At 39.3% G+C, this 24293-nt stretch overlaps 1 protein-coding gene across 1 annotated transcript; it reads left to right on the top strand.

Annotated features, from left to right (window-relative positions):
- The first annotated feature begins 1634 nt into the window (after nt 1–1634).
- MRPS14 (mitochondrial ribosomal protein S14) lies at nt 1635–23928 on the top strand. The gene is made up of 3 exons (XM_068986556.1): nt 1635–1681; nt 17763–17921; nt 23673–23928. Exons 1-3 carry the CDS (start codon nt 1637–1639, stop codon nt 23853–23855), a joined length of 387 nt encoding a protein of 128 aa, XP_068842657.1. The 5' UTR covers nt 1635–1636; the 3' UTR covers nt 23856–23928.
- The last annotated feature ends 365 nt before the right edge of the window (nt 23929–24293 follow it).

Below are 24293 nucleotides of genomic sequence, written 5' to 3'. Positions count from 1 at the left end.
CCAACTCTGTGCAATCCCATGGACTGTAGCCCAGGCTCCTCTGTCCATGGGATATTTTTTCCAGGCAAGAATACTGGAGTGGGTTGCATTTCCTCTTCCAGGGGATCTTCCCAACCCAAAGATGGAACACAAGTCTCCTGCATTGGCAGGCAGGTTATTTACAGCTAAGCCATCAGGAAAGTTTCACAGAAATGTGCCATTATGCTGGGAGGGACTGGAGGCAGGAGGAGAAGGGGACGACAGAGGATGAGGATGAGATGACTGGATGGCATTACTGACTTGATGGACGTGAGTCTGAGTGAACTCCGGGAGTTGGTGATGGACAGGGAGGCCTGGTGAGCTGCGATTCATGGGGTCGCAGAGTCCGACATGACTGAGCGACTGAACTGAACTGAACTGAAGCTTATAGGTAGCGTCCCTTTAGTGATTAACTTGTAGTAGAATACAAAGGTTCTTCCATATTACAACTGCAGAAGATAACCCTCAGCTCTGGGGAGAGAAAATAAAGGTTATCAAAGGCGCTAGAGTTAGGACTAAATGCCTGCTTGACACTGGTCCAGGAATTCTCTAATTCTACCCTAATAGGAGCTCATGCTGGTCTTTCCTGCCAGCTGGCCTCAGTCAATCCATCCCCAGATCATAAGCCATGTTCCAACAAACTTGAACCTCTAAAGAAAGGAGTCTGCACTCAACTTCCCTTTCCAGAAGACTCCTGTCCAATAATGTAGAGGTAAATGGCACACAGGGACATGAATTCATAAATCAACACATCTATTAATATACTAGCTTTGCCAAGCTAACATATACTCATCTAGGAGGATAGCAGGTGGGTGGTATTTGCCTTACTTGCTATACAAAGGAGCCCCACAAAAGGTTCATTCCAGACCCAAGGACTTTAGTTATAAACATGAACTGAAAGTTCCTTGTACTACAGACTGAAAACAGCAGTTTTAATAAAATGGCAAAGCTCCGCGCTACCCAACCCCCGCTCCGGGGTGGGGGGGGGGGAATGTTTTAAGAGCTTTTCACCTAAAGTTCTAATACACAATATATATATTTTAAAATATATATATTTTTAAGTCCTAGACATACACATGGAACTGCAGCATTGCCATTACCAACATGGTTATATGACCATTATAGCTGAAAGAAAAAGAGAGATCTGCAAAATTTACACGAGGGACGAAGAAAGAAGAACTGGACAGAGGAAGAACTGGCCGTTAACTGTGGGCTTCTAGCAAGTAGCATCCTAAACTAATGGAGGATACAGGAGAAGCAGGCTGAGCGAGAATTTAGAGAAAGAGACATTGGTGACAATGAACAGATAGTAAGAAAGGGTGGAAGAAAAGGAGGTGAATGAGGACAAAGGTAATTTAAGAGGGTGTGTAAACCGCTCAAGAAGTGAGGAACACGTGAAAAGCGTCACAGACAACTATCAACATCACAGCTAAGCTTCCAGATTGTTATTTTGCCCAAATTCCGTTGAATACCGCGAGAACGCTAATCCAATTAACTATCTCCTCCTTCCCGAACGCTAAAGACCCGCCCCCTGCGGCCCAGGTCCCGCCCCCCGTGTCCTCGCTGTCTGCGGCAGTGTTAATAAAGTTGCAGCGGTTTGACATTTGCGGTCAACAAGATGGCTGCTTCCATGCTCGGATCTCTGCTGCGGATCGTCCGGCAGGTCTGGCCTGCGCCGTTATACCCTCCTCCCCTTCTCTGAACTTCCAAACCCACAGGTCCTCCACTGTTCTGCCACCAGGAGCGCCCAGTGCAGACCTGTTCCAGGGTTCTCTCTCTGTCCGCTTCCTTCCTCCGGCTTGATTCCGGGAAGGGCCGAGCTGCAAACGTAAATTGGGTTATTTGTAAACTTAGAGCTGACTGGCGTTGAAAGCCTGTAGACTGACTCCACTTTACGAGTGTAGGTGGAGACAGAAGGTGTCTGAAGAATGAGGCCCCCAAAACCTCGCAAAGTTAAAAGAAAGCCGAGCAAAGGAGACTTGAACAGAGCGAGAGAGGAGAGCGTGGTGGCCTGGAAGCACTCCAGGAGCAGCGAGTGGGGAACTCTGGTTAAAGTCAATTAAGAGGGCTGAGAATTGCTTGTTGGGTTTGCGTGCGTGTCTGCTCAGTCGCTTCCGACTCTTTGCGACCCCATAGACTAACCCGCCGGACTCCTCTGTCCATGGGATTCTCCAGGCAAGAATACTGGAGTGGGTTGCCGCGCCCTCCTCCAGGAGATCTTCCCGACCCAGGAATCAAACTGGCGTCTCTTGGGACTCCTTCATTGGCAGGCGGATTCTTTACCACTGCGGCACCTGGTAGCCCCTCTGCTCGGTTTAGCAGCGTGGGAATTGTTGGAACGTGCAGCATAGCAGTTTCGGTGGTGTGGTGGGGGTGAAAGTATTAGAGACAGAATGGGAGGAAAGAAATACCTTCTATCTTTCCTGCAAACTACAAACACAGACTACACACGTAGACGAACCTTTGAAGAGGTTTTGCTGCAAAAAGGAACAGAAAATTGGGTCAATAGCTGAAGAGGGGGTGGGTTAAGAGTGGGTATTTTGTGGTGTTTTTTATTTTTAGCGGGACAGAAGTCAGTGGGTGTTTATGTGTCAAAGGGAAAGATTCTGTAGAGGGGGGGAAATAGATAATGTAGGAGAGGGAAGAATTGCTGAAGCTGTAGCTTGTGTAGGCAAGAGGTGATGAGTTTAGTGTTAGATTATTTGATCTTCAGAACATGAACAGTTAATCTGTAATGGCGTTGTCCAATAGAAATAAAATACCAACCACATTTGTAACTTAGAGTTTTCGAGTGGCCACATTAAAAAAAGTAACTAGCAGATGAAGTTAATTTTATTAAAATATTTTAAATACGTTTATCAAAAATATTGTATTTCAACGTGTAATCTATAAATGTGATGTGTGAGATCTTCCATTCTTTTTTTTCATGCTAAATCTTCAAAATCAGGTTTGTATTTTACACTTAAGAGTACATCTTAGTTTGGATTCTAAATTTTTCACGGTTAAGATGGAAAATGTAGTCCTATCAAAACTAAAACTTTTTAATGTTTGCTTAAGTTTAGATTTTTTTCATTAATTAAAATTAAATAAAATTTGGAATTTCATTCCTCTAGTTACTTTTCAAGGGCTCACTAGTCATGTGCAGTTAGTGGCTACTGTATTGGAGCAGATCTTTAATAATTTAATAGCAGGAGGGAATGTAGTGCATATGATTGCAGATGCTTTAAAAAATTTATTTTGTTGAAGTAGAGTTGATTTATAATGTTATGTTAATTTATTAACATAAGTGATTCAGTTGCACATATTTTTTCATATTCTTTTCCATTATGGTTTATTACAGGATATTGAATTTAGCTCCCTGTGCTATACAGTAGGACCTTGTTGTTTTTCCATTCTATATATAATAGTTGGCATCTGCTAATCCCAAACGCCTATCCAGCCCTTCCCCATGCCCCCTCCCCCTTGGCAACCACAAGTCTGTTCTATATATCTGATTATAGATGCTTTTGATTTCATAATTGAAGAGAAAGTGAAGTCATCAGCTAAACATGGGGATGTGGGAGCAGGTGTCAGGGATTTAAAGAAAGAAGAGATGGTGTAAAATAGTCAAGAGTAGGTCAGAATAATAGTGGCAAGGATTAGAACCAATAAGGTGAAGTGAAAGAGGGATCAGGGAGTTGAGGGTGTATGAAAGACAATATTGTGTTTACAGACCATGGAATTCAGGTGGCTCAGACTGTAAAGAATCCATCTGCATTGTGGGAGACCTGGGTTTAATCCCTGGGTTGGGAAGATCCCCTGGGGGAGGGCATGGGCAACCCATTCCAGTATTCTTGCCTGGAGAATCCCCATGGACAGAGGAGCCTGGCAGGCTACAGTCCATGAGGTTGCAAAGAGTCAGACACGACTGAGCAACACAAGCAGGAGATAGGAAGTCAAAAGCTGAGAGACAAGTGAAAAGCTGGCAGGAGCAATGGATTGAAAGTTCCAGAGGGGCTGTTATTAGGGTGTTAGAGGAAACATGCTAGAAAGAAGTGACAGAGTATGAGATATACACAATTGGATAATAGAAGCTTTCACCTCCTGGGAATAAAAGAGCTCCAGCATGGAAGTAAATAGGAAAAGAGGAGTGGAGGACAAAATGACTGGAGGAAAAGAGTTCGAGGAGTGGAGAGATGAGGGTATAATTTCACTTGTGTTGAGATCACCAGGAATTAAGACAGAAGGAGTGACCGCCAGGATTGACAGTGAAAAATGAAAGGGAACAGTGGGGACTGTGGTAGACGACTGCAGTGGTGGAGGTGTAACGCAGGGGCACAAGAGTCACAGCTTCCTCTCAGGAAGGAGGGACGGTCTAGAAGCTGCAGTAAAGAGCAAGAAAGCTTCCTCCCAGTCATGGGAGAAAAAGAGCTATAGGGGAAACTGTTGAGCAAATATCTGGAGGAATTGTTAAGAAGTTGAGGATTTAGAAGATATTGATGATGGTAGACCATGAGTTGAAAGTCCAATGGAATAGTTTCAGGAGATGAAGAGGGGTGAGAGAGAGGGGTAGGTTAGGATATGTACAGAACAGAATAGAAGCAATCTTAACATGTAAGGCACTGTTATAAACTGGCAAGAAAATATAATAGAAATGTGGGCAAAGGACATACACTATTACAGAAGAAATTAATGTAAGAGACCAGTAAATGTTTATTTTAAAAGTGTATTGCCTTTATAGTCAGGAAAAAAAAGTTGTACAGAAAGAATAAAAAGTTCCTTGTTTTTTCTTAAATAGAAACCTGTTAGGAGATGATAGAACACTGATTAGGGATAGTCTGGAAAAGAATTGAAGGGGAAAATATTTAATTTTGGTTTCTAATTCTCTTTTGCTTTTAGTTTCATAGGTAACAGCAGACATTGCATTGCCCCTTCAGGTGAATTGTTTCAGCCAGAATGACCTCCTTGGACCTTACCACTCTTATCTTGTCCGTTTCCTCATTTGGTTTGGAAAAACTTCACCTTCTCTCCCTTCCCCCGCTTCCTAACTGTATCAGAATTCTGTCAGTCCTTCAAAGCCTTGCCTGAGCCCTCTTTCCGTGACGCTTATTTCCAGCCACTGTGACCATGGTACTCATTTGACTCAGTCATGAATGAAATTTCAGTATCGATTTGATACATGCTATCTTATTTCTAAAAGATGATTTTAGAGTTGTTATATTTCCTCTTGAGACTTTGAAGCATTGAAGGCAGTTTATCTTTTGTTGATAGGTTGAAAAGAGGTTATCTTTCTAGTCTAGTAGTCTCGTTTTCAGCTTTATATTCTGTGTCATGCTGTGCATGTGTTTTTTTCTAAAGCAGCAGTTATAAGCCATCATTTTCCACAGCTGTAATTTAATGAAAGTATAATATTTGCTCTGATTTGGGAAAGACTTGAGTTTCTAATGCCCTATACTCTGTGTGTACTGTTAGTCAGAACTGTTGGCTATCACCATGTAAACATGAGACAGTGATGAACCCTCTGTCTTGTTACTGGACAACTCACACTAAGAAATGAGTTTTGAGTGACAATTTCAAAGTACCCATTGACCCAGCAGTTCTGCTTCCAGGACTTTATCCTGCTGATATATACAAATATATATGAAATGGTTTACATAAGACATTATTCATTGCAGATTGTTTATAATGATAACTGGTGAGGTATGGTCTAGTTGTCCACCAGTAGGTCTCAGGATAATAAATCATGATGCATCTGTGGGGAGGGAAAAAATTCTCAGCTGGGGCCCTTGTGTCAATAGCAAGAGAAAGGCATACAAATTTGTAAGTTTTACCCAACACAGGAGTTTTCATAAGGAAAGAAGAACCAAAGGAGTTAAACCTAAGTGGGTTTTGTGCTAGGGTTAATGAAGCCTGGTAAACCATGGGAAAATGTGGTAAGACTAAAGGCATGAGCTATGTGTAGAAAACTAAAGGAAACTTAGCATGGCCAGGTTTTTAGATTCTTCTCAGTGTTCCTCAGGCTTCAGCGATGAGGATGCTTCTTTCATGTCCTGGGTATACAGAGGGACCCTCTCATGTGAGGGTCTTATGACCTGATTCAGGGGAAGGTCATAAAATCCTTCTTGGACCTGCTGTTTCTCAGATTCCTTTTGCTTGAAATAAACAATATGCCAAAGAGGCCCTATTATGAGATAATATCTCCTGAACCTGGTCACTTCCATATAGTGGAATATTATGCAACCTAAAACAATGTGGAAGCTTTTAAACATGGATATAGAAAGAGCTCTAAGATCTATTGTTAAATGTGAAAAAAACGGGTAGGAGAAGAAACATGGGAGGGGGAGTATGTACGTATATTTTATAGGCAAAAATCTCTGGAAGGCTACAGAAAAGAAATTAGTAACTGGATACCTCTGGGATGGGGGTATGGTCACTGGGCAGATAAGGGATGAGGTGGGAGGATGAACCCACTTTGTGTCTTTTTTTAATTCTTTTTTTATTGAGCTGTAGTTGATCTACAGTATGCTTATATTTGGTGTTGTGTGTGTGTTCTTTTTCTTAATTCTTTTCCATTATAGGTTATTACAAGATACTGACTATAGTTGCCTGTGCTATACTCTAAATTCTTATTGTTTATTTTATACATGCTAATGTGTATCTGTTAATCCCACACTCCTAATTTATTTCTTCTCCCCTTCCACTCTGATGATCATAAGTTTGTTTTCTGTATCTGTGAGTTCATTTCTATTTTGTAAATAAGTTCATTTGTATCATTTAAAAAAAAATTCCATATATAAGTGATATCATGAGTCTTTGATTTGCTTCCCTTAATATGATAATTTCTAGATCCATCCATGTTGCTGCAAATGGCCTTGTTTCATTTTTATGGCTGAGTAATATTCCCTTGTGTGTGTATATACCCCACATCTTTATTATTCATCTGTGATGGACATTTAGGTTGCTTCCATATCTTGGATATTGCAAACAGTGCTGCTATAAACATTGTGGTGCATGTATCTTTTTGAATTAGAGCTTTTTCCAGATACATGCCCAGGAGTGGAATTGCTGGATTATATGGTAACTCTTTCTAGTTTTAAGGAACGTTTTCCATAGAGGCTGTACCAATTTGCATTCCCACCAACAAAGTAGGAGAGTTCCCTTTCCTCCACACCCTCTCCAACAATTGTTATTTGTAGACTTTTTGATAGTGGTCATTTTGACCTGTACGAAGTGATACCTCACTGTAGTTTTGATTTTCATTTCTCTGAGAATTAGTGATATTGAGTATCTTTACATGGACAGAGGAGCCAGGCTGGCCATGGTCCATGGGTCTCAGAGAGTCAGACATGACTGAAGTGACTAAGCATGCACGCACGCACGCACATGTACCTGTTAGCCATCTGTATGTCTTCTTTGGAGAAATGTCTCTTTAGGTTTTCTGCTCATTTTTTAATTAGATTAAAAATTTTTTTATTGGAGCATAATTGATTGACTGTTGTGATAGTCTCTGCTGTGCAGCAAAGTGAGTCAGTTATGCATAGACATATGGCCACTCTTTTAGGTTCTTTTCCCATATAGGTCCTTACAGAGTGTTGAGTAGAGTTCCTTGTGCTATACAGTAGGTCTTTATTAATTACATATTTTCTATATAGTAATGTGTATATGTCAATTCCAATCTTCCAATTTATCCCTTTCCTCCACCCCCCAAACCGTAAGATTTCTTTCTACACCTGTGACTGTTTTGTAAATAATTTATACAATATTTTTAGATTCCACATATAAGTGATATCATAGGATATTTGTCCTTCTCTGTCTAGCTTAACTTCACTGAGTATGACAACCTCTAGGTCGATCCATGTCTCTGCAGTTGGCATTATTTCATTCTTTTTTATGGCTGAGTAATATTACATTGCATATACATGCACATATATGTACCACAACTTCTTTATCCATTCCTCTGTTGATGGACATCTAGGTTGCTTCCATGTCCTGGCTGTTGTAAGTAGTGCTGCAGTGAACTCTGGGGTGCATGTATCTTTCTGAGTTAGGGTTTTCTTCAGCTATATGCCCTGGAGTGGAATTGCTGGATTGTATTGCTGGTAATTCTGTTTTTAGATTTTTAAGGAAACTGCATGCTGTTCTCCATAGTGGCTGTACCAGTTTACATTCTGACCCAGCAGTATAGGAAGGTTCCCTTTTTCCCACATTCTCTCCAGCATTTACTATTCGTAGGCTTCTTGATGATGGCCATCCTGACTGGTATCAGGTGATAACTAATTGTAGTTTTGATTTGCATTTCTCTGAGAATTAATCATGTTGAACTCCTTTGTGTGTGTGCTTTTTGGCCATCTGTCTGTCTTCTTTGGAGAAATGTATATTTAAATCTTCTGCCCATTTTTCAATTGGGTGGTTAGTTTTTATGTTAGGGAGCTGCGTGTGCTATTTGTATATTTTAGAAATCAGGCCCTTGTCAGTAACATCATTTGTGAATGTTTTTTCCCAGCCCATGAGTTGTCTTTTCATTTTGTTTATAGGTTTCCTTTGTTGTGCAAAACTTTATAAGTTTGACTTGGTTCCATTTGTTTAGTTTTGTTTTTATTTCCATTATTCCAGGAGATGGATCCAAAAACATATTGCTGCAATTTATGTCAAAGACTGTTCTGCCTGTGTTTTCCTCTAGGAAAATGTAGCAGTGCACTTTTCCCAGGACCATTTCCTGGATAGATTGTCTTTTCTCCATTGTATATTCTTTCTTTGTTGTAGATGAATTCACCCTAGTGCAGGGATTTATTGCTGGACTTTCTGTCCTGTTCTGTTGATCTGTTTTTGTGCCAGAACCATATTCTGTTGATTACTGTAGCTTTGCAGTATTGTCAGCAGCCAAGGAGCCTGATTTCCTCTCTTTCCATTTTTCTTTCTTAAGATTACTTTGGCTATTCCATCTTTTATAATTCCATGCAAATAAAAAAAATTTGTTTTAGTTTGTGAAAAATACCACTCATAATTTGATAGGGGTTGCATTGAGTCTAGATTGCCCGGGGTAGTATTGGTAATTTTCACAATAAAATTGGTAATTTTCACAATATTGATTCTTCCAACCCAAGAACATGGTATATATTTCTATGTGTTGTGCCTTGTTTCATCAAGGTCTTACAGTTTTTGGAGTACGGGTTTTTGCCTCTTTTGGTAGGCTTTATTGTTGTTGCTAAGTTGTGTCCAACCCTTTTGAGACCCCATAGACTGTAGCCCACCAGGCTCCTCTGTCCATGGGATTTCCCAGGCAAGAATACTGGAGTGGGATGCCGTTTCCTTCTCCAGAGGATCTTCCTGATGATGGGATTGAACCCATGTCTCCTGCATTGGCAGATAGGTTCTTTACCACTGAGTCACCAGGGAAGCCCTCGGTAGATGTGAGGTGAACTGAAAGTGGCTCAGTTGTGTCCGACTCTTTGCGACCCATGAACTATACAGTCCATGGACTTCTCCAGGCCAGAATACTGGAGTGAGTAGCCTGTCCCTTCTGGACTCTTGCATTGCAAGGAGAGTCTTTACTATCTGAGCCACAGGGGTGGTATTTTATTCTTTTTGATGCAATGATAAATGAGGTGGTTTTCTTAATTCTCCTCCAGAGTTTTTGTAGTTAGTGTAGAGAAATGCAACAGATTTCTGTGTATTCATTTTCTATTCTGCAGCTTTATCTAGTTCATTGATGAGCCTTAATAGCTTTCTAGTGGCATCTTTATGGTTTTCTATATATAATATCTAGGTTGGTCATAACTTTCCTTCCAAGGAGTAAGAGTCTTTTAATTTCATGGCTGCAGTCAGCATCTGCAGTGATTTTGGAGCCCAAAAAAATAAAGTCTGATGCTGTTTCCACTGGTTCCCCATCTATTTGCCATGAAGTGATGGGACCAGGTGCCATGATCTTCGTTTTCTGAATGTTGAGCTTTAAGCCAACTTTTTGACTCTCCTCTTTCACTTTCATCAACAGGCTTTTTAGTTCCTCTTCACTTTCTGCCGTAGGGTGGTGTCATCTGCATATCTGAGGTTATTGATATTTCTCCCTGCCATCTTGATTTCAGCTTGTGTTTCTTCCAGCCCAGCGTTTCTCATGATGTACTCTGCATAGAAGTTAAATAAGCAGGGTGACAATATACAGCCTTGATATACTCCTTTTCCTATTTGGAAACAGTCTGTTGTTCCATGTTCACTTCTTACTGTTGCTTCCTGATCTGAATACGGATTTCTCAAGAGGCAGGTCAGGTGGTCTGGTATTCCCATGTCTTTCAGAATTTTCCACAGTTTATTGTGATCCACACAGTCAAAGGCTTCGGCATAGGCAATAAAGCAGAAATAGATGTTTTTCTGGAATTCTTTTGCTTTTTCAATGATCCAGCGGATCTTGGCAATTTGATCTCTGGCTCCTCTGCCTTTAGGAAAGTTATGACCAACCTAGATAGCATATTCAAAAGCAGATACATTACTTTGCCAACAAAGGTCCATCTAGTCAAGGCTATGGTTTTTCCAGTGGTCATCAACAGGCTTTTTAGTTCCTCTTCACTTTCTGCCATAAGGGTGGTATCATCTGCATATCTGAGGTTATTGATATTTCTCCCGGCAATCTTAATTCCAGCTTGTTGACTATTTCTGATCTTAGAGGAACTGTTTTCAGCTTTTCACCATTGAGTATGATGGTGTTAGCTGTGGTTTTATCATGTATGGCCTTTATTGTGTTGAAGTGTGTTTTCTCTGTGCTCACTTTGTGGAGAATTTTTATCATAAATGGATGTTGAATTTCTTTTTCTTATTTAAAAATTATTTCTTTTTAATTAGCGGATAATACTTTACAGTATTCTGGTGGTTTCTGCCATTCATCAACGTGAATCAGCCATAGATATACATATGTCCCCTCCCTCTTGAACCTGCCTCCCACTCTAGGTTGTCTCAGAGCACAGGCTGAGCTCCCTGCATCTTATAGCAAGTTGCCACCGGCTATCTGTTTTTCATATGGCAAAATATATGTTTCAGTGCTACTGTCTAGATTCGTCCCACCTCCTCCTTTCCACGCTGTGTCTCTGAGTCTGTTCTCTGTGTTGCTTCTCTATAGCTGCCTACAAACAGGGCTGTCAGTTCCATTTTTCTAGATTCCACATATATATGTGTTAATATACAGTGTTAATATTCTGTCTTACTTCACTCTGTATAACAGGCTCTAGGTTCATCCACCTCCCTTGAACTGACTCAAATTCATTCCTTTTGTAGCTGAGTAATATTCCATTATATATATGAACCACAACTTCTTTATCCATTCATCTGTCAGTGGACATGTAGGTTGTTGCCATGTTCTGGTGTTGAAAATAGTGCAGCAGTGAACACTGGCATACATGTGTCTTTTAGAATTGTGGTTTTCTCAGGGTATATGCCCAGTAGTGGGATTGCTGGGTCATATGGTAGTTTAGTTTTTAAAGAAATCTCCATATTGTTCCCCACTGTGGCTGTATTAATTTACATTCTGACCATCAGTGCAAGAGGGTTTCCTTTTCTCCACATGCTCTCCGGCATTTATTGTTCATAGATTTTTTGATGGTGGCTGTTCTGCCCAGTGTGATAGTACCTCATTGTAGTTTGATTTGCATTTCTCTAATAATAAGCAGTGTTGAGCATTTTTTTCATGTGTTTATTAGCTCTCTGTATATCTTCTTTGAGAAATGTTTGTTTAGGTCTTCTGCCCATTTTTTGATTGGGTTGTTTGTTTTCCTAATGTTGAGCTGCCTGAGCTGCTTGTACATTTTGGAGATTAATCCTTTGTCAATTGCTTCATTTGCAGTTATTTTTTCCCATTCTGAGGGTTGTCTTTTCATCTTCTTTATGGTTTCCTTTGCTGTGCAAAAATTTTTAAGTTTAATTAGATCCTGTTTGTATATTTTTGTTTTTATTTCCACCACTTTAGGAGATGGGTCATAGAGAATCTTGTTGTGATTTATGTCAAAGAATATTCTGCCTATGTTTTCCTTTAGGAGGTTTGTAGTTTCTGGTCTTACATTTAGGTCTTTAATCCATTTTGAGTTTCTCTTTGTGTATAGTATTAGGAAGTGTTCCAATTTCATTCTGCTACATATAGCTGTCCAGTTTTCACAGCACCATTTATTGAAGAGATTATCTTTTCTTCATTATATAGTTTTGCCTCCTTTGTCAAAAACAAGGTGCCCATAGGTACATGAGTTTATCTCTGGGCTTTTTATTTTGTTCCATTGGACTATATTTCTGTTTTTGTGCCAATACCATACTATCTTGATGACTGTAGCTTTGTAGTATAATCTGAAGTCAGGAAGGTTAATTCCTCTAACTCCATTCTTCTTTCTCATGATTGCTTTGAGTATTTGGGGTCTTCTGTGTTTCCATACGAATTGTGAAGTGTGAAATATGCCATTGGTAATTTGATAGGAATTGCATTGAATCTGTAGATTGTTTTGGGTAGTATAGTCATTTTCACAATGTTTATTTTTCCAATCTAGGAACCTGGTATATCTCTCCATCTGTTTATGTCATCTTTGATTTCTTTCATCCATATCTTTTAGTTTTCTGAGTACAGGTTTTTTTGTCTCCTTAAATAGATTTATTGCTAGGTATTTTATTTTCCTATTGCAATGGTGAATGGGATTAATTTCTTAATTTCTCTTTCTGATTATTCATTGTTAGTGTATAGTAACGCAAGGGATTTCTGTGTATTGATTAGCTCTAGTGATTTTCTGATAGTATCTAGAGTTTTCCATGTGTAGTATTGTGTTATCTGCAAACAGTGAAAGTTTTACTTCTTTTCCAGTCTGGATTCCTTTTAATTCTTTTTCTTCTCTGATTGCCATGGCCAGGATTTCCAAAACTATGTTGAATAATAGTGGCAAGAGTGGGCACACTTGTCTTGTTCCTTATCTTAGAGGAAATTCTTTGTTTTTCACCATTGAGAATATTTGCTGTGGGTTTATCATATATGGCCTTTATTATGTTGAGGTAGGTTCCTCCTATGCCCAGTTTCTGAAAAGTTTATGAAGAGCACCCATAAATGGGTGCTGAATTTTGTCAAAAGCTTTTTCTGTACTGATTGAGATTATCATATGATCTTTATCTTTTAATTTGTTAATGTGGTGTATCATATTGATTGACTTGTGTATATTGAAGAATCCGTGCATCCTTGGATAAACCCAACTTGATCCTTAATGTGTTGTTGGCTTCTGTTTGCTAGAATTTTGTTGAGAATTTTTGCATCCATGTTCATCAGTGATACTGGCCTGTGATGTTCTTTTTTTTTGTGATGTCTTTATCTGGTTTTGGTATCAGGGTGATGGTGGCCTCATAGAATAAGTTCAGAAATGTCCCTTCCTCTGCAACTGTTTGGAATAGCTTCAGAAGGATTGGTGTTAACTCACCTCTGAATTTTTGATAAAATTCTTCTGTGAAGCCATCTGTTCCTAGACTTTTCTTATTGGCAGTTTTTAAATAATTGGTTCCATTTCAGTACTAGTAATTTTCTGTTTCTTCCTGGTTCAGTCTTGGGAAATTGTACCATTCAAAGAATTTGTCCATTTCAGTTAGGTTACACATTTTATTGGCATATTGTTGCTCATACTAGTCTGTTATGATCCTTTGTATTTCTGTGGTGTCAGTTGTAACTTTTCCTTTTTCATTTATGATTTTACTGATTTTGGCGTGCTCCCTTTTTTTCTTCATTAGTCTCTGAAGATTTATAAATTTTGTTTATCTTAAAATAAAACCTGCTTTTACTTTCGTTGCTCTTTTCTATTGATGTTTTAGTCGCTAATTCGTTTGTGCCCTGACTTTTATGATTTCTTCTACTAACTTTGGTTTTTATTTCTTCTTCTTTTGCTGGTTGCTTTAGGTGTAATGTTAGATTGTTTACTTGAGATTTTCTTGTTTCCTTGGATAAACTTTTATCACTATTAACTTCCTTCTTAGAAGTGCTTTTGCTATATCTCATTTTCATTTGTCTCCAGATATTTTCTGATTTCTTCTTTGACTTCGTCAGTGATTCATTGATTGTCTAGTAGCATATTGTTTTATCTCAGTGTGTATGTGTGTGTGTGTGTGTGTGTGTTTTCTTTTACTTGATTTCTAGTTTCATAGCATCATGATAGGAAATGATGCTTGATAAGATTTCAGGTTTCTCAAATTGACCAAAGTTTGCTTTGTGCCCCTGCATGGGATCTATCCAGGAGGATGTTCCAAGTGCACTTGAAAAGAATGTGTATTCTGTTTTGGGGTTGAATGCTCTATAAATATCAGGTCTGATGTGTCATTTAAGGCCTGTGTTTTGTTATTTATTTTCTGTCTGGATGATCTAGCCAGACAGAATAGATATTTGTGGGGTGTTATAAGTGGGGTGTTACACCCCATTGATACAAGTGGGGTGTTAGTGTCCCTCACTATTATTTTGTTACTTCAGTTTCTCCTTTTATGTTTGTTAACATTTGGCTCATCCATTGAGGTGCTCCTATGTTGGGTCCACATATATTTACAGTTGTTATATATTCTTCTTGGATTGATCCCGTGATCATTATATAATGTCCTTCTTTGTCTCTTGTATCCATGTTTGAGAAGTATATTTTATCTGATGTGAGTATTGCTATTCCAACTTTTATTTGATTTCCACTTGCATGAAATGCCTTTTTCCATCCTGTCTCTTTCATTCTGTATTTCTTGAGAAGTGGGTCTCTCACCAACAGCATATTTATGGGTCTTCTTTTTATATTCATTCAACCAATCTATGTCTTTTGGTTTGAGTATTTAATCTGTTTACATCTATGGTAATTATCGATATGTATATTCTTACTGCCATTTTGTTTATTGTGTTGGATTTGTTTTTGTAGGTCTTTTTTCTCCCTACACTCTTTTGTTCTCTTGTGATTTGATGACTGTCTTTGGTGTTATATTTGGATTCCATTTTCTTTTTTGTATGTATATTACAGACTTCTGGTTTGCTGACATTACCATGAGGTTTTGTATTGGAGTGTGTATTTTTACGTACTTGTTGTAAGTTGATCTTTTATTTTCTAATGCATTTTAGGTACTCTGCATTTGTACTCTCTTCTCCTCATGATTACTATTCTTTATTTTATATTTTACATCTAGTTTTGTGTAACCCTTAACTGCTTATTGTGGATACAGATGGTTTTACTACTTTTTACTTTTGTCTTTAACCTCCCTCCTAGCTTTGTGCATGGATGATTTCCTACATTTACGGTATGTTTACCTTTACCAGTGAGTGTTTCCATTTTGTGATTTTCTTGTTTCTAGTTGTGCCCCTTTCTTTTCTGCCTCTTGAAGTTTCTTTAGCAGTTGTTATAAAGCTGGTTTTGTGGTGCTCGATTTTCTTAGCTCTTGCTTGTCTGTAAAGCTTTTGATTTCTCCATCAAATCTGAATGAGACCCTTGCTGAGCAGAGTACTCTTGGTTATAGGTTTTTCTCTTTCATCACTTTTAAGTACATCATGCACATTCTTCTGGCCTGCAGTTTGTGCTGAAAAATCAGCTGGTACTTTTATGGGAATTCCCTTATAAGTCATTTGTTGCTTTTCCCTTGTTGCTTTTAATATTCTCTCTCTAACTTTTGTCATTTTTATTACAATGTGTTATGGTATATTTCCTTTGTGAATTAATCCTGTATGGGACTCTGTGCTTTTTGTACCTGGGTGACTGTTTCCCTGCCCAAATCACAGATGTTTTCAGCTATTGTTTCTTCAAATATTTTCTCAGACCCTTTCTCACTGGGATCCCTATAATGTGACTGTTAGCATGCTTCCTGTTATCCCAGAGGTCCCTTAATCTGGCCTCATTATTTTTCATTCTTTTTTCTGTTACATGGGAGTGATTTCCACTCCTATGTCTTCCAGCTTACTGATCCATTCTTCTGAATCACCGAGTCCGTACTGATTCTTTCTATTCAGTTCAGTTCAGTCGCTCAGTCGTGTCCGACTATTTGCGACCCCATGAATCGCAGCACACTAGGCCTCCCTGTGCATCACCAACTCCCAGAGTTCACTCAAACTCACGTCCACCAAGTCAATGATGCCATCCAACCATATCATCCTCTGTTGTCCCCTTTTCCTCCTGCCCCCAATCCCTCCCAGCATCAAGGTCTTTTCCAATGAGTCAACTCTTTGCATGAGGTGGCCAAAGTACTGGAGTTTCAGCTTTAGCATCATTCCTTCCAAAGAAATCCCAGGGTTGATCTCCTTCAGAATGGACTGGTTGGATCTCCTTGCAGTCCAAGGGACTCTCAAGAGTCTTCTCCAACACCACAGTTCAAAAGCATCAATTCTTCAGCGCTCAGCTTTCTTCAAAGTCCAACTCTCACATCCATACATGACCACTGGAAAAACCATAGCCTTGACTAGACGGACCTTTGTTGGCAAAGTAATGTCTCTGCTTTTGAATATGCTATCTAGGTTGGTCATAACTTTTCTTCCAAGGAGTAAGCGTCTTTGGCTGCAGTCACCATCTGCAGTGATTTTGGAACCCAAAAAATAAAGTCTGACACTGTTTCCAATGTTTCCCCATCTATTTCCCATGAAGTGATGGGACCAGATGCCATAATCTTTGTTTTCTGAATGTTGAGCTGTAAGCCAACTTTTTCACTCTCCTCTTTCACTTTCATCAACAGGCTTTTTAGCGCCTCTTGACTTTCTGCTATAATGGTGGTGTCATCTCCATATCTGAGGTTATTGATATTTCTCCCAGCAATCTTGATTCCAGCTTGTGTTTCTTCCAGCCCAGTGTTTCTCATGATGTACTCTGCATAGAAGTTAAATAAGCAGGGTGACAATATACAGCCTTGACGTACTCCTTTTCCTATTTGAAACCAGTCTGTTGTTCCATGTCCAGTTCTAACTGTTGCTTCCTGACCTGCATATAGGTTTCTCAAGAGGCAGGTCAGGTGGTCTGGTATTCCCATCTCTCTCAGAATTTTCCACAGTTTATTGTGATCCACACAGTCAAAGGCTTTGGCATAGTCAATAAAGCAGAAATAGATGTTTTTCTGGAACTCTCTTGCTTTTTCCATGATCCAGCGGATGTTGGCAATTTGATCTCTGGTTCCTCTGCCTTTTCTAAAACCAGCTTGAACATCTGGAAGTTCACGGTTCACGTATTGCTGAAGCCTGGCTTGGAGAATTTTCAGCATTACTTTACTAGCGTGTGAGATGACCTTCATTTCAGTTATTGCATTCTTTAATTCTGTTTCATTGTTCTTTGTATTTTCTAATTCTTTTTTGAAAGCTTATAATTTCTTGCTCTCTGCATCTGTGCTCCTGCCAAGTCCTTTGATCGTCTTTACAATCATGACTCTGAACTGTTTCTTGGGCAGATTGCCTACCTCCACATCACTTAGTTGCTCTTACGAGGTTTTATCTTGTTCCTTCGCCTCGTATATATTTTTTGTCACCTCATTTTATCTCAAGTGCTGTTTGTACTTTATGTATGTGATAGGTTGGTTATGTTTCTCAACTTTGGAGAAGTGTTCTTCTGTAAGAGACATCTTTTACATCCCAGCAGTGTTCACCCACTGAGGGCCGGGGGCCAGGTAGTCCCAGGATAGTGTCTGGCCTGAATTTGCAGATTATTGTGTGGGTTGCGGGACAGTAGTTTTCTTTCTTTGAGAGGCCGGTGACTGTCCCCTGGTGGGTGGAGTTGGGTTGTGATCCTCTGGCAAACCCTGGGTCTGACTCTCCTTCACTTATTCCTTGTCTCTTTTAGGTGGTTCCTTCATCAGCTTCAGGCCAAGCTCGAAGTTACTATGTCGATTGGAGAATGTTGCGTGATGTAAAGAGAAGAAAAATGGCCTATGAGTATGCAGATGAGAGGCTACGGATCAATTCTCTCAGGAAGAATACTATTCTTCCAAAACACCTTCAGGTTAGCTAATTAAGATGAGTTTCTGCCAGAAAATCGTTAACTCAAATCACTTCATACTGTTGGTTGTAACTTAGTGTACTTTGTAGAGACTAGAATCTCGTTTTCTTGGTCAACATAAACAAATACCATTGAAACTTTTGATTAGTTTCAAATAAAAAAATTATTCATTCTTAACTGGCCTTTCAGCCATTTCATTAGGTGATGCTTAGAAAGTACTGAGGCATGGTGACCACACAGAAATTGGATAGTTATTTGACCTATGGTGTCTCTCCAGTTCATTCCAGTCTTTCAGTGTGCCCAGCACATAACCTACATTATTCCTTATCCAAGGCCATCCCTAAGCCTGCTTCTGAATTCCTTTACGCATGAGGTGGCCTTCCATGTAGGTTTGACTTCTTGTCATACTCTTTAACATGAAAAAGAGAATGTCAGCTCAGGCTTCCTGAAGCATAAGTCCTGGGCCCAACTGTTAGCATAAAATACCTGCATACAGGAGTCTTATCAGAGTCTATAACTCATACTCAAGGCCATTAAACTTATCAAAAGCTTAGAGTAAAAATTATTTCATTCATACAAATTTGGAGAATAATGTATAGGTTCTTCATTATCATGGATTCTTTTTAAATCTTATATAAATTCAGCCAGATAAGCAGAGAACGGAGTGCCTTGGACCGTTCTGTTACAGCTTTTATTGTAATGACATTAAGCTACTTGCCTATATTTAGGCAGTAATAAGAAGTGGCTCCTGAGAAACAAAGCTTAAGATGTTAGGGACGACACATTTATGAAGACCTCCATGAAGAGTCTCTGGTTTGAGAACCATCAATAGCTGTGTAGAGCCTCTCTTAATCCTGGGAACTTAACATGGCTCTTTCTTGCCTGCCAACTAGCTTACAAGGCGAATTTCTGTCCTGGTGCTAATGAATTTACAGGCTCTCACAGAATGCTCTTTTGTCTCATTTTCCCTTTGCCTAGTTTCCTCATTTGTACACTGCCTTAAATCTTTTTTTTTAATTTTTATTTTTACTTTATTTTACAATACTGTATTGGTTTTGCCATGCATTGACATGAATCCACCATGGGTGTACATGAGTTCCCAATCCTGAACCCCTCTCCCACCTCCCACCCTATATCATCTCTCTGGATCATCCCCATGCACCAGCCCCAAGCATCCTGTATCCTGTATCGAACATAGACTGGCGATTTGTTTCTTACATGATAGTATACATGTTTCAGTGCCATTCTCCCAAATCGTCCCTCCCTCTCCTTCTCCCTCAGAGTCCAAAAGTCCGTTCTATACATCTGTGTCTCTTTTGCTGTCTCGCACACAGGGTTATCATTACCATCTTTCTAAATTCCATATATATGTGTTAGTATACTGTATTGGTGTTTTTCTTTCTGGCTCATTTCACTCTGTATAATCGGCTCCAGTTTCATCCATCTCATTAGAACTGATTCAAGTATATTCTTTTTAATGGCTGAGTAATACTCCATTGTGTATATGTACCACAGCTTTCTTATCCATTCATCTGCTGATGGACATCTAGGTTGTTTCCATGTCCTGGCTATTATAAACAGTGCTGCAATGAACATTGGGGTACATGTGTCTCTCTCAATTCTGGTTTCCTCGGTTGTACACTGCCTTAAATCTTTATGTTCATACACATGTTAACAGTTTGTAGCTGTTCTTCATGTTCCGTCTCCATAAACCTGACTTCCTTCTACCAGTCCAATTATTTCTCCTGTTAAGTTCCTTTTGTAGTTCTTACTATTTACCATTCATTGACTTAATCATGTTTCATATAATTTTATCATTATTTCTTTTTTTTTAAGTATATCATTTCATTTAATTTGGTCTTTGATTTTTCTCCATCAGTGTTTTGTAATTTTTAGCACGCAGATTTGTCAGTATTTCTTAATAGCAACATATGTGTGAGCTTTTGGAGGTCAGGAACTACTCTTAATGCTTAATAATTAATATAAACTTGTGCTTATCACTCAGTCATGTCCAGCTCTTTGTGACCCCGTGGACTGCAGTCCACCAGGCTCCTCTGTCCATGGGGATTCTCCAGGCAAGAATGCTGGAGTGGGTTCCCACGCCCTTCTCCAGGGGATCTTCCCCACCCATGCACCAAACCCAGGTCTCATGCATTGTAGGTGGATTCTTTACCTGGTCTGAGCTACCAGGGAAGCTCAATATAAACTTAGCAGCTTTCATATACATTTTCTCATTTGTGTGTTTTTAATATGTTAAGAGTAATTATTTTACTTACATCATAGTCTAGTAAGGGTCTATCCCACACAAACACATGCACAATAATATACATACTTTAAAGCACATACATAAGAATAAATCTGTCCTGACAAAACCTTAGTGCTAGCTACTGCAGTAATCTATGTTTTCCCCCTGAACCACTTTTGCCCTTACCATATTTATTTCCTTACATTACAAATGATGTTTTAAAAATGTAAATCTCACCTGATCACTTGTCTTTGCATCTCCAGCAGTCAGAATCTTTACTGTAGATGTCAAGGTTCCGTGCGCTCCTATCCTTCCTCCTCTTCATCTTCATGTCAGACATTTCCTTCTGCTTGGTCTTCAGAGGTTTCACACTTGCATACTTCAAAAATCTTATGGGAAATAACCTAATACCTCAAGGTTCTAGAAATAAAAACAGATAAGCCCAAAATTAGCAGAATCCAAGATTGGAACAGAAATAAATGAAAATAGAAACCAGAAAAACAGTAAAGATTCGTGAAACTAAGAGCTGATTTTTTTGAAAAGATAAAATTGATGAGCGTTTAGCTAGACTAACATAGTAAAAGAGAGAAGATTCAAATAAAATCAGCAACAAAAGAGGAAATATTACACCTGATACCAAAAGAAATACAGAGAATCATAACAAATTGATAAGAACAATCGTAGGCCAACAAACTGGCTAACCTAGAAGAAAGAGATAAATTCCTAGAAACATAAAACCTATCAAGACTGAATTATGAGTAAACAGAAAATATGAAGTGACCAGTGATGAGTAAGGAGATTGAATCAGTAATCAGAAAAAAGTGCAGGACCATATGCCTTCAGGAGTAAATTCTACCAGTCATTTAAAGAGGAGCTAGTGCCAGTTCTTCTCAGACTCTTCCAAAAAATCGAGTAAGAGGGAAACAAACACTCCCAAAGTCATTTTATGAGCCCAGCATAGCCCTGATAGCAAAGCCAGATAAGGGCACTAAAAAGAAAGAAAACTACAGGTCAGTATACCTAATGAATAGAGATGGAAAAATTCCCTATAAAATACTAGCAGACCAAATTCAGCAGCACATTAAAAGAAACATTTACCATAAGCAAGATGCAAATAAGTAAGATATTCCATGTTCATAGGTTGGAAGAATTAATATTTTTAAAATGCCCATACTACACAAAGCCATCGATAAATTCTGTGCAATTCTTATCAAAATTCCAATAGCATTTTTTTCACAGAAATAGAAAAAATAATCCTAAAATTTGTATGGAACTATGAAAGACCATCAAAGAGTCACAGCAATCCTGAGAAAGAAGAACAAAGTTGGAGGCATCACATTTCCTGGTTTACAAAGCTATAATATTCAAAACAGTATGGTAGTGGCATAAAAACAGACACATACACCAGTGGAATGGAATTGAGAACCTGGAAATAAATCCACAGATGAGTGGTCAACAAGTAGTTGACAGGGGAGCCAAAATACTCAGTGGGTGTTGTGGATAGCTTCTCCGTGAGTGGTGCTGGAGAAACTGGATACTCACATGCAGAAGAGTAGAATTGGTCCCCTATCTTAACACCACTCTCAGAAACTCAAAATGGGCTAGACTTAAAAGAACTGAAAGTGTGAAACTGCTGGAAGGAAACAAGGGGTAAAAGTTCCTTGACATTGACCTTTGCAGTGATTTTTTTTTAGCTGTGACACCAAAGGTGCAAGCGACAAAGGAAAGCAAGTGGACTACGTCACGCTGAGAGCAGCAGCGTGGAAAGGCAGCCTGCAAAGTGCGAGAAGACGCTTGCAAGCCACGTGCCTGACAAGAGCTTAATAGCCCCCAAATATAAGGAAGCCATGCAACTCAGTAGCACCCCCCAAAAAAATGATTAAAAAATAGCAGAGAACCTGAATACACGTTTTTCCAAAAGAGACACAGATGACCAACAGGTACATGAAAAGATGCTCAACTAATCAGGGAAATGCAAACAAAAACTGCAAAGAGCTCTCACCTCACACCTGTCAGAATGGCTACTGTCCAAAAGATGAGATAAATGTTGGGGAAGAGAACCCTGTGCACTGCTGGTGGGAATGTAAATTGGCACAACCACTGTGGAAAATAGTTTGGAGGCTCTTCAAAATATTGAAGATTAGAACTACCACGTATGATCCAGCAATTCCATATCTGTGTATAAACCTGAAGGAAATGAAATCACTAGATAGAAATGAAGAGAGAGCTGCATCCCTTTGTTCACTCCAGTATTATCCACAGTAGCCAGGGCATGGAAACAGCCTGACTTGTCTATCAGCAGGTGAACGTGCCACTCCAAGAGTGTGATTTGCACACACACGGTGGCACAGAGTATGGTAGTGCGATACTGCATGTGTGCTCATGTTGACTTTGCAACCCCGTGGACTGTAGCCCACCAGGCTCCTCTGTCTATGGGATTCTCCAACAAGAATACTGGAGCGGTTTGCCATGCCCTCCCGGGGATCTTCCCTACCCAGGGATCGAACCTGGGTCTCCCACATGGCAGGCAGATTCTTTACCAACTGAGCCACCTGGGAAGCCCAGAGTATGATACTGTTTAGCCATTAAAAAAAGAAATCTTGCCCTTTGCAATAACATAGATGTACCTTGAGGGCATTATGCTAAGTGAAGTAAGTCAGAAAGACAAATACTGTATGATCTCACTTATATTTAGAGTCTGAAAAACCAAATTGATAGAAACAGTAGAATGGTGGTTACCAGAGCCTGGGGATTAGGGGAGATGGAGAGGTGTTGGCCAAAGGGTACAGACTTCCAGTTATAAGGTGAATAAGTTCTGGGGTTAAATAAGTACAGCATGTGGACCATAGTTAGCACTACTGTATTACATATTTGAAAGCTGCTTAAAGAGTAAATCTTCAGTGTTCTCTCACACACAAGGTAATTATGTGAGGTGATGGAGGTGTTAACCTTATTGTGGTAATTATTTTTCACAGTATATACATGTATCATGACATCACATTGTGCATCTTAAACTTACACAGTGTTCTATATCGATTTTCTCAGTGAAGCTGGGAAAATCATTTGGGGAGACAACAGAAATGCATTCATGTATTTTCCAAAAGAGAAATGAGAATGTTAGCCAGGAGGTCAGTGACCGAAAGGAGGAGAGGGAAGTCTTAGGTACTGACACTGTTTCTTCGTCTAGTTGCTGGTTACACAGCTGTTTTCTATTGGTGAAAGCTTTTCAAGCTTTACACTTAGTTTGTGGATTCTTGGTTATGTTTGTTAGGTTCCAGTTTAATTTTGAAAAATTACATTGCGAGTGTGTCAAACAATTCTGCATTGTTTCTTTCTGGCCTGTTTGTTTCTACTCAGTAAAATTCATCATGGTACCCAGGGTTCTTTTGCCAAACTTGGCTGCATTAATGAATCTAGCCTTTTGTGTTCTCTTCCTCTGAGCATTGACTCATCATCTAGAATAAATAAATGCATGTGATCTGTGTAAATAACATTGCGACTTCCCTTAGGAGGTGGCTGATGAAGAAATTGCTGCCCTTCCCCGGGATAGCTGCCCCGTTAGAATCAGAAATCGATGTGTTATGACGTCCCGTCCACGAGGCGTAAAGCGGCGCTGGAGGCTCAGCCGTATTGTCTTCCGTCACTTAGCTGATCATGGGCAACTGTCTGGGATCCAGCGAGCAATATGGTGATCAGCTCCAGAACCTACTGACCTTGCAGGAAAACCACTTAGGCAAGAAGAGACTTTTCTAATAGATAAAAACCTGATTTTTATTTGAGTGTTCTGTCAGTGAATAATATTTTTCTAAACATATTGTTCCCAAGCATAGTGCAAAGAGTAATAAAAAAAAAGAAGTTTGTGAAAATATGTTCTGTATGGTTGTCTTTTCCTTCAAGTTTAATCTTTTAGCAACATGTGAGTGTTCCTGAATGTTTTTTGAAGAGCATTACTTTATCCCGTAGTATTATCTTACTGTTCCTCCAGCTCGTTGAAATGTAGCTCATGTTTGGCAATTTTTAATCCTGGGCTGGCTACCCAGATCTGCACAGCTCACTTTACTTTTAGTTGACTGTGAAGACAGACAGTACATTGGAAGGTAAATGTGATGTTCTGGATTATCTAACTAATG

The sequence above is a fragment of the Capricornis sumatraensis genome, chromosome 14, assembly GCF_032405125.1.
Source record: "Capricornis sumatraensis isolate serow.1 chromosome 14, serow.2, whole genome shotgun sequence".
NCBI classification, from domain to species: Eukaryota; Metazoa; Chordata; class Mammalia; order Artiodactyla; family Bovidae; genus Capricornis; species Capricornis sumatraensis.
The sequence above is the reverse complement of the archived record's forward strand: the minus strand, read 5'-3'. Positions and strand labels throughout refer to the sequence as shown.

What these genes read in the sequence shown, in the direction of transcription:
- MRPS14 (XM_068986556.1), top strand. Translation starts at nt 1,637, where the DNA reads ATGGCTGCTTCCATGCTCGGATCTCTGCTGCGGATCGTCCGGCAG. An exon ending in TGCTGCGGATCGTCCGGCAG is followed by an intron (nt 1,682 to 17,762) that starts GTCTGGCCTGCG and finishes TGTCTCTTTTAG; the next exon opens with GTGGTTCCTTCATCAGCTTC. An exon ending in TTCTTCCAAAACACCTTCAG is followed by an intron (nt 17,922 to 23,672) that starts GTTAGCTAATTA and finishes GACTTCCCTTAG; the next exon opens with GAGGTGGCTGATGAAGAAAT.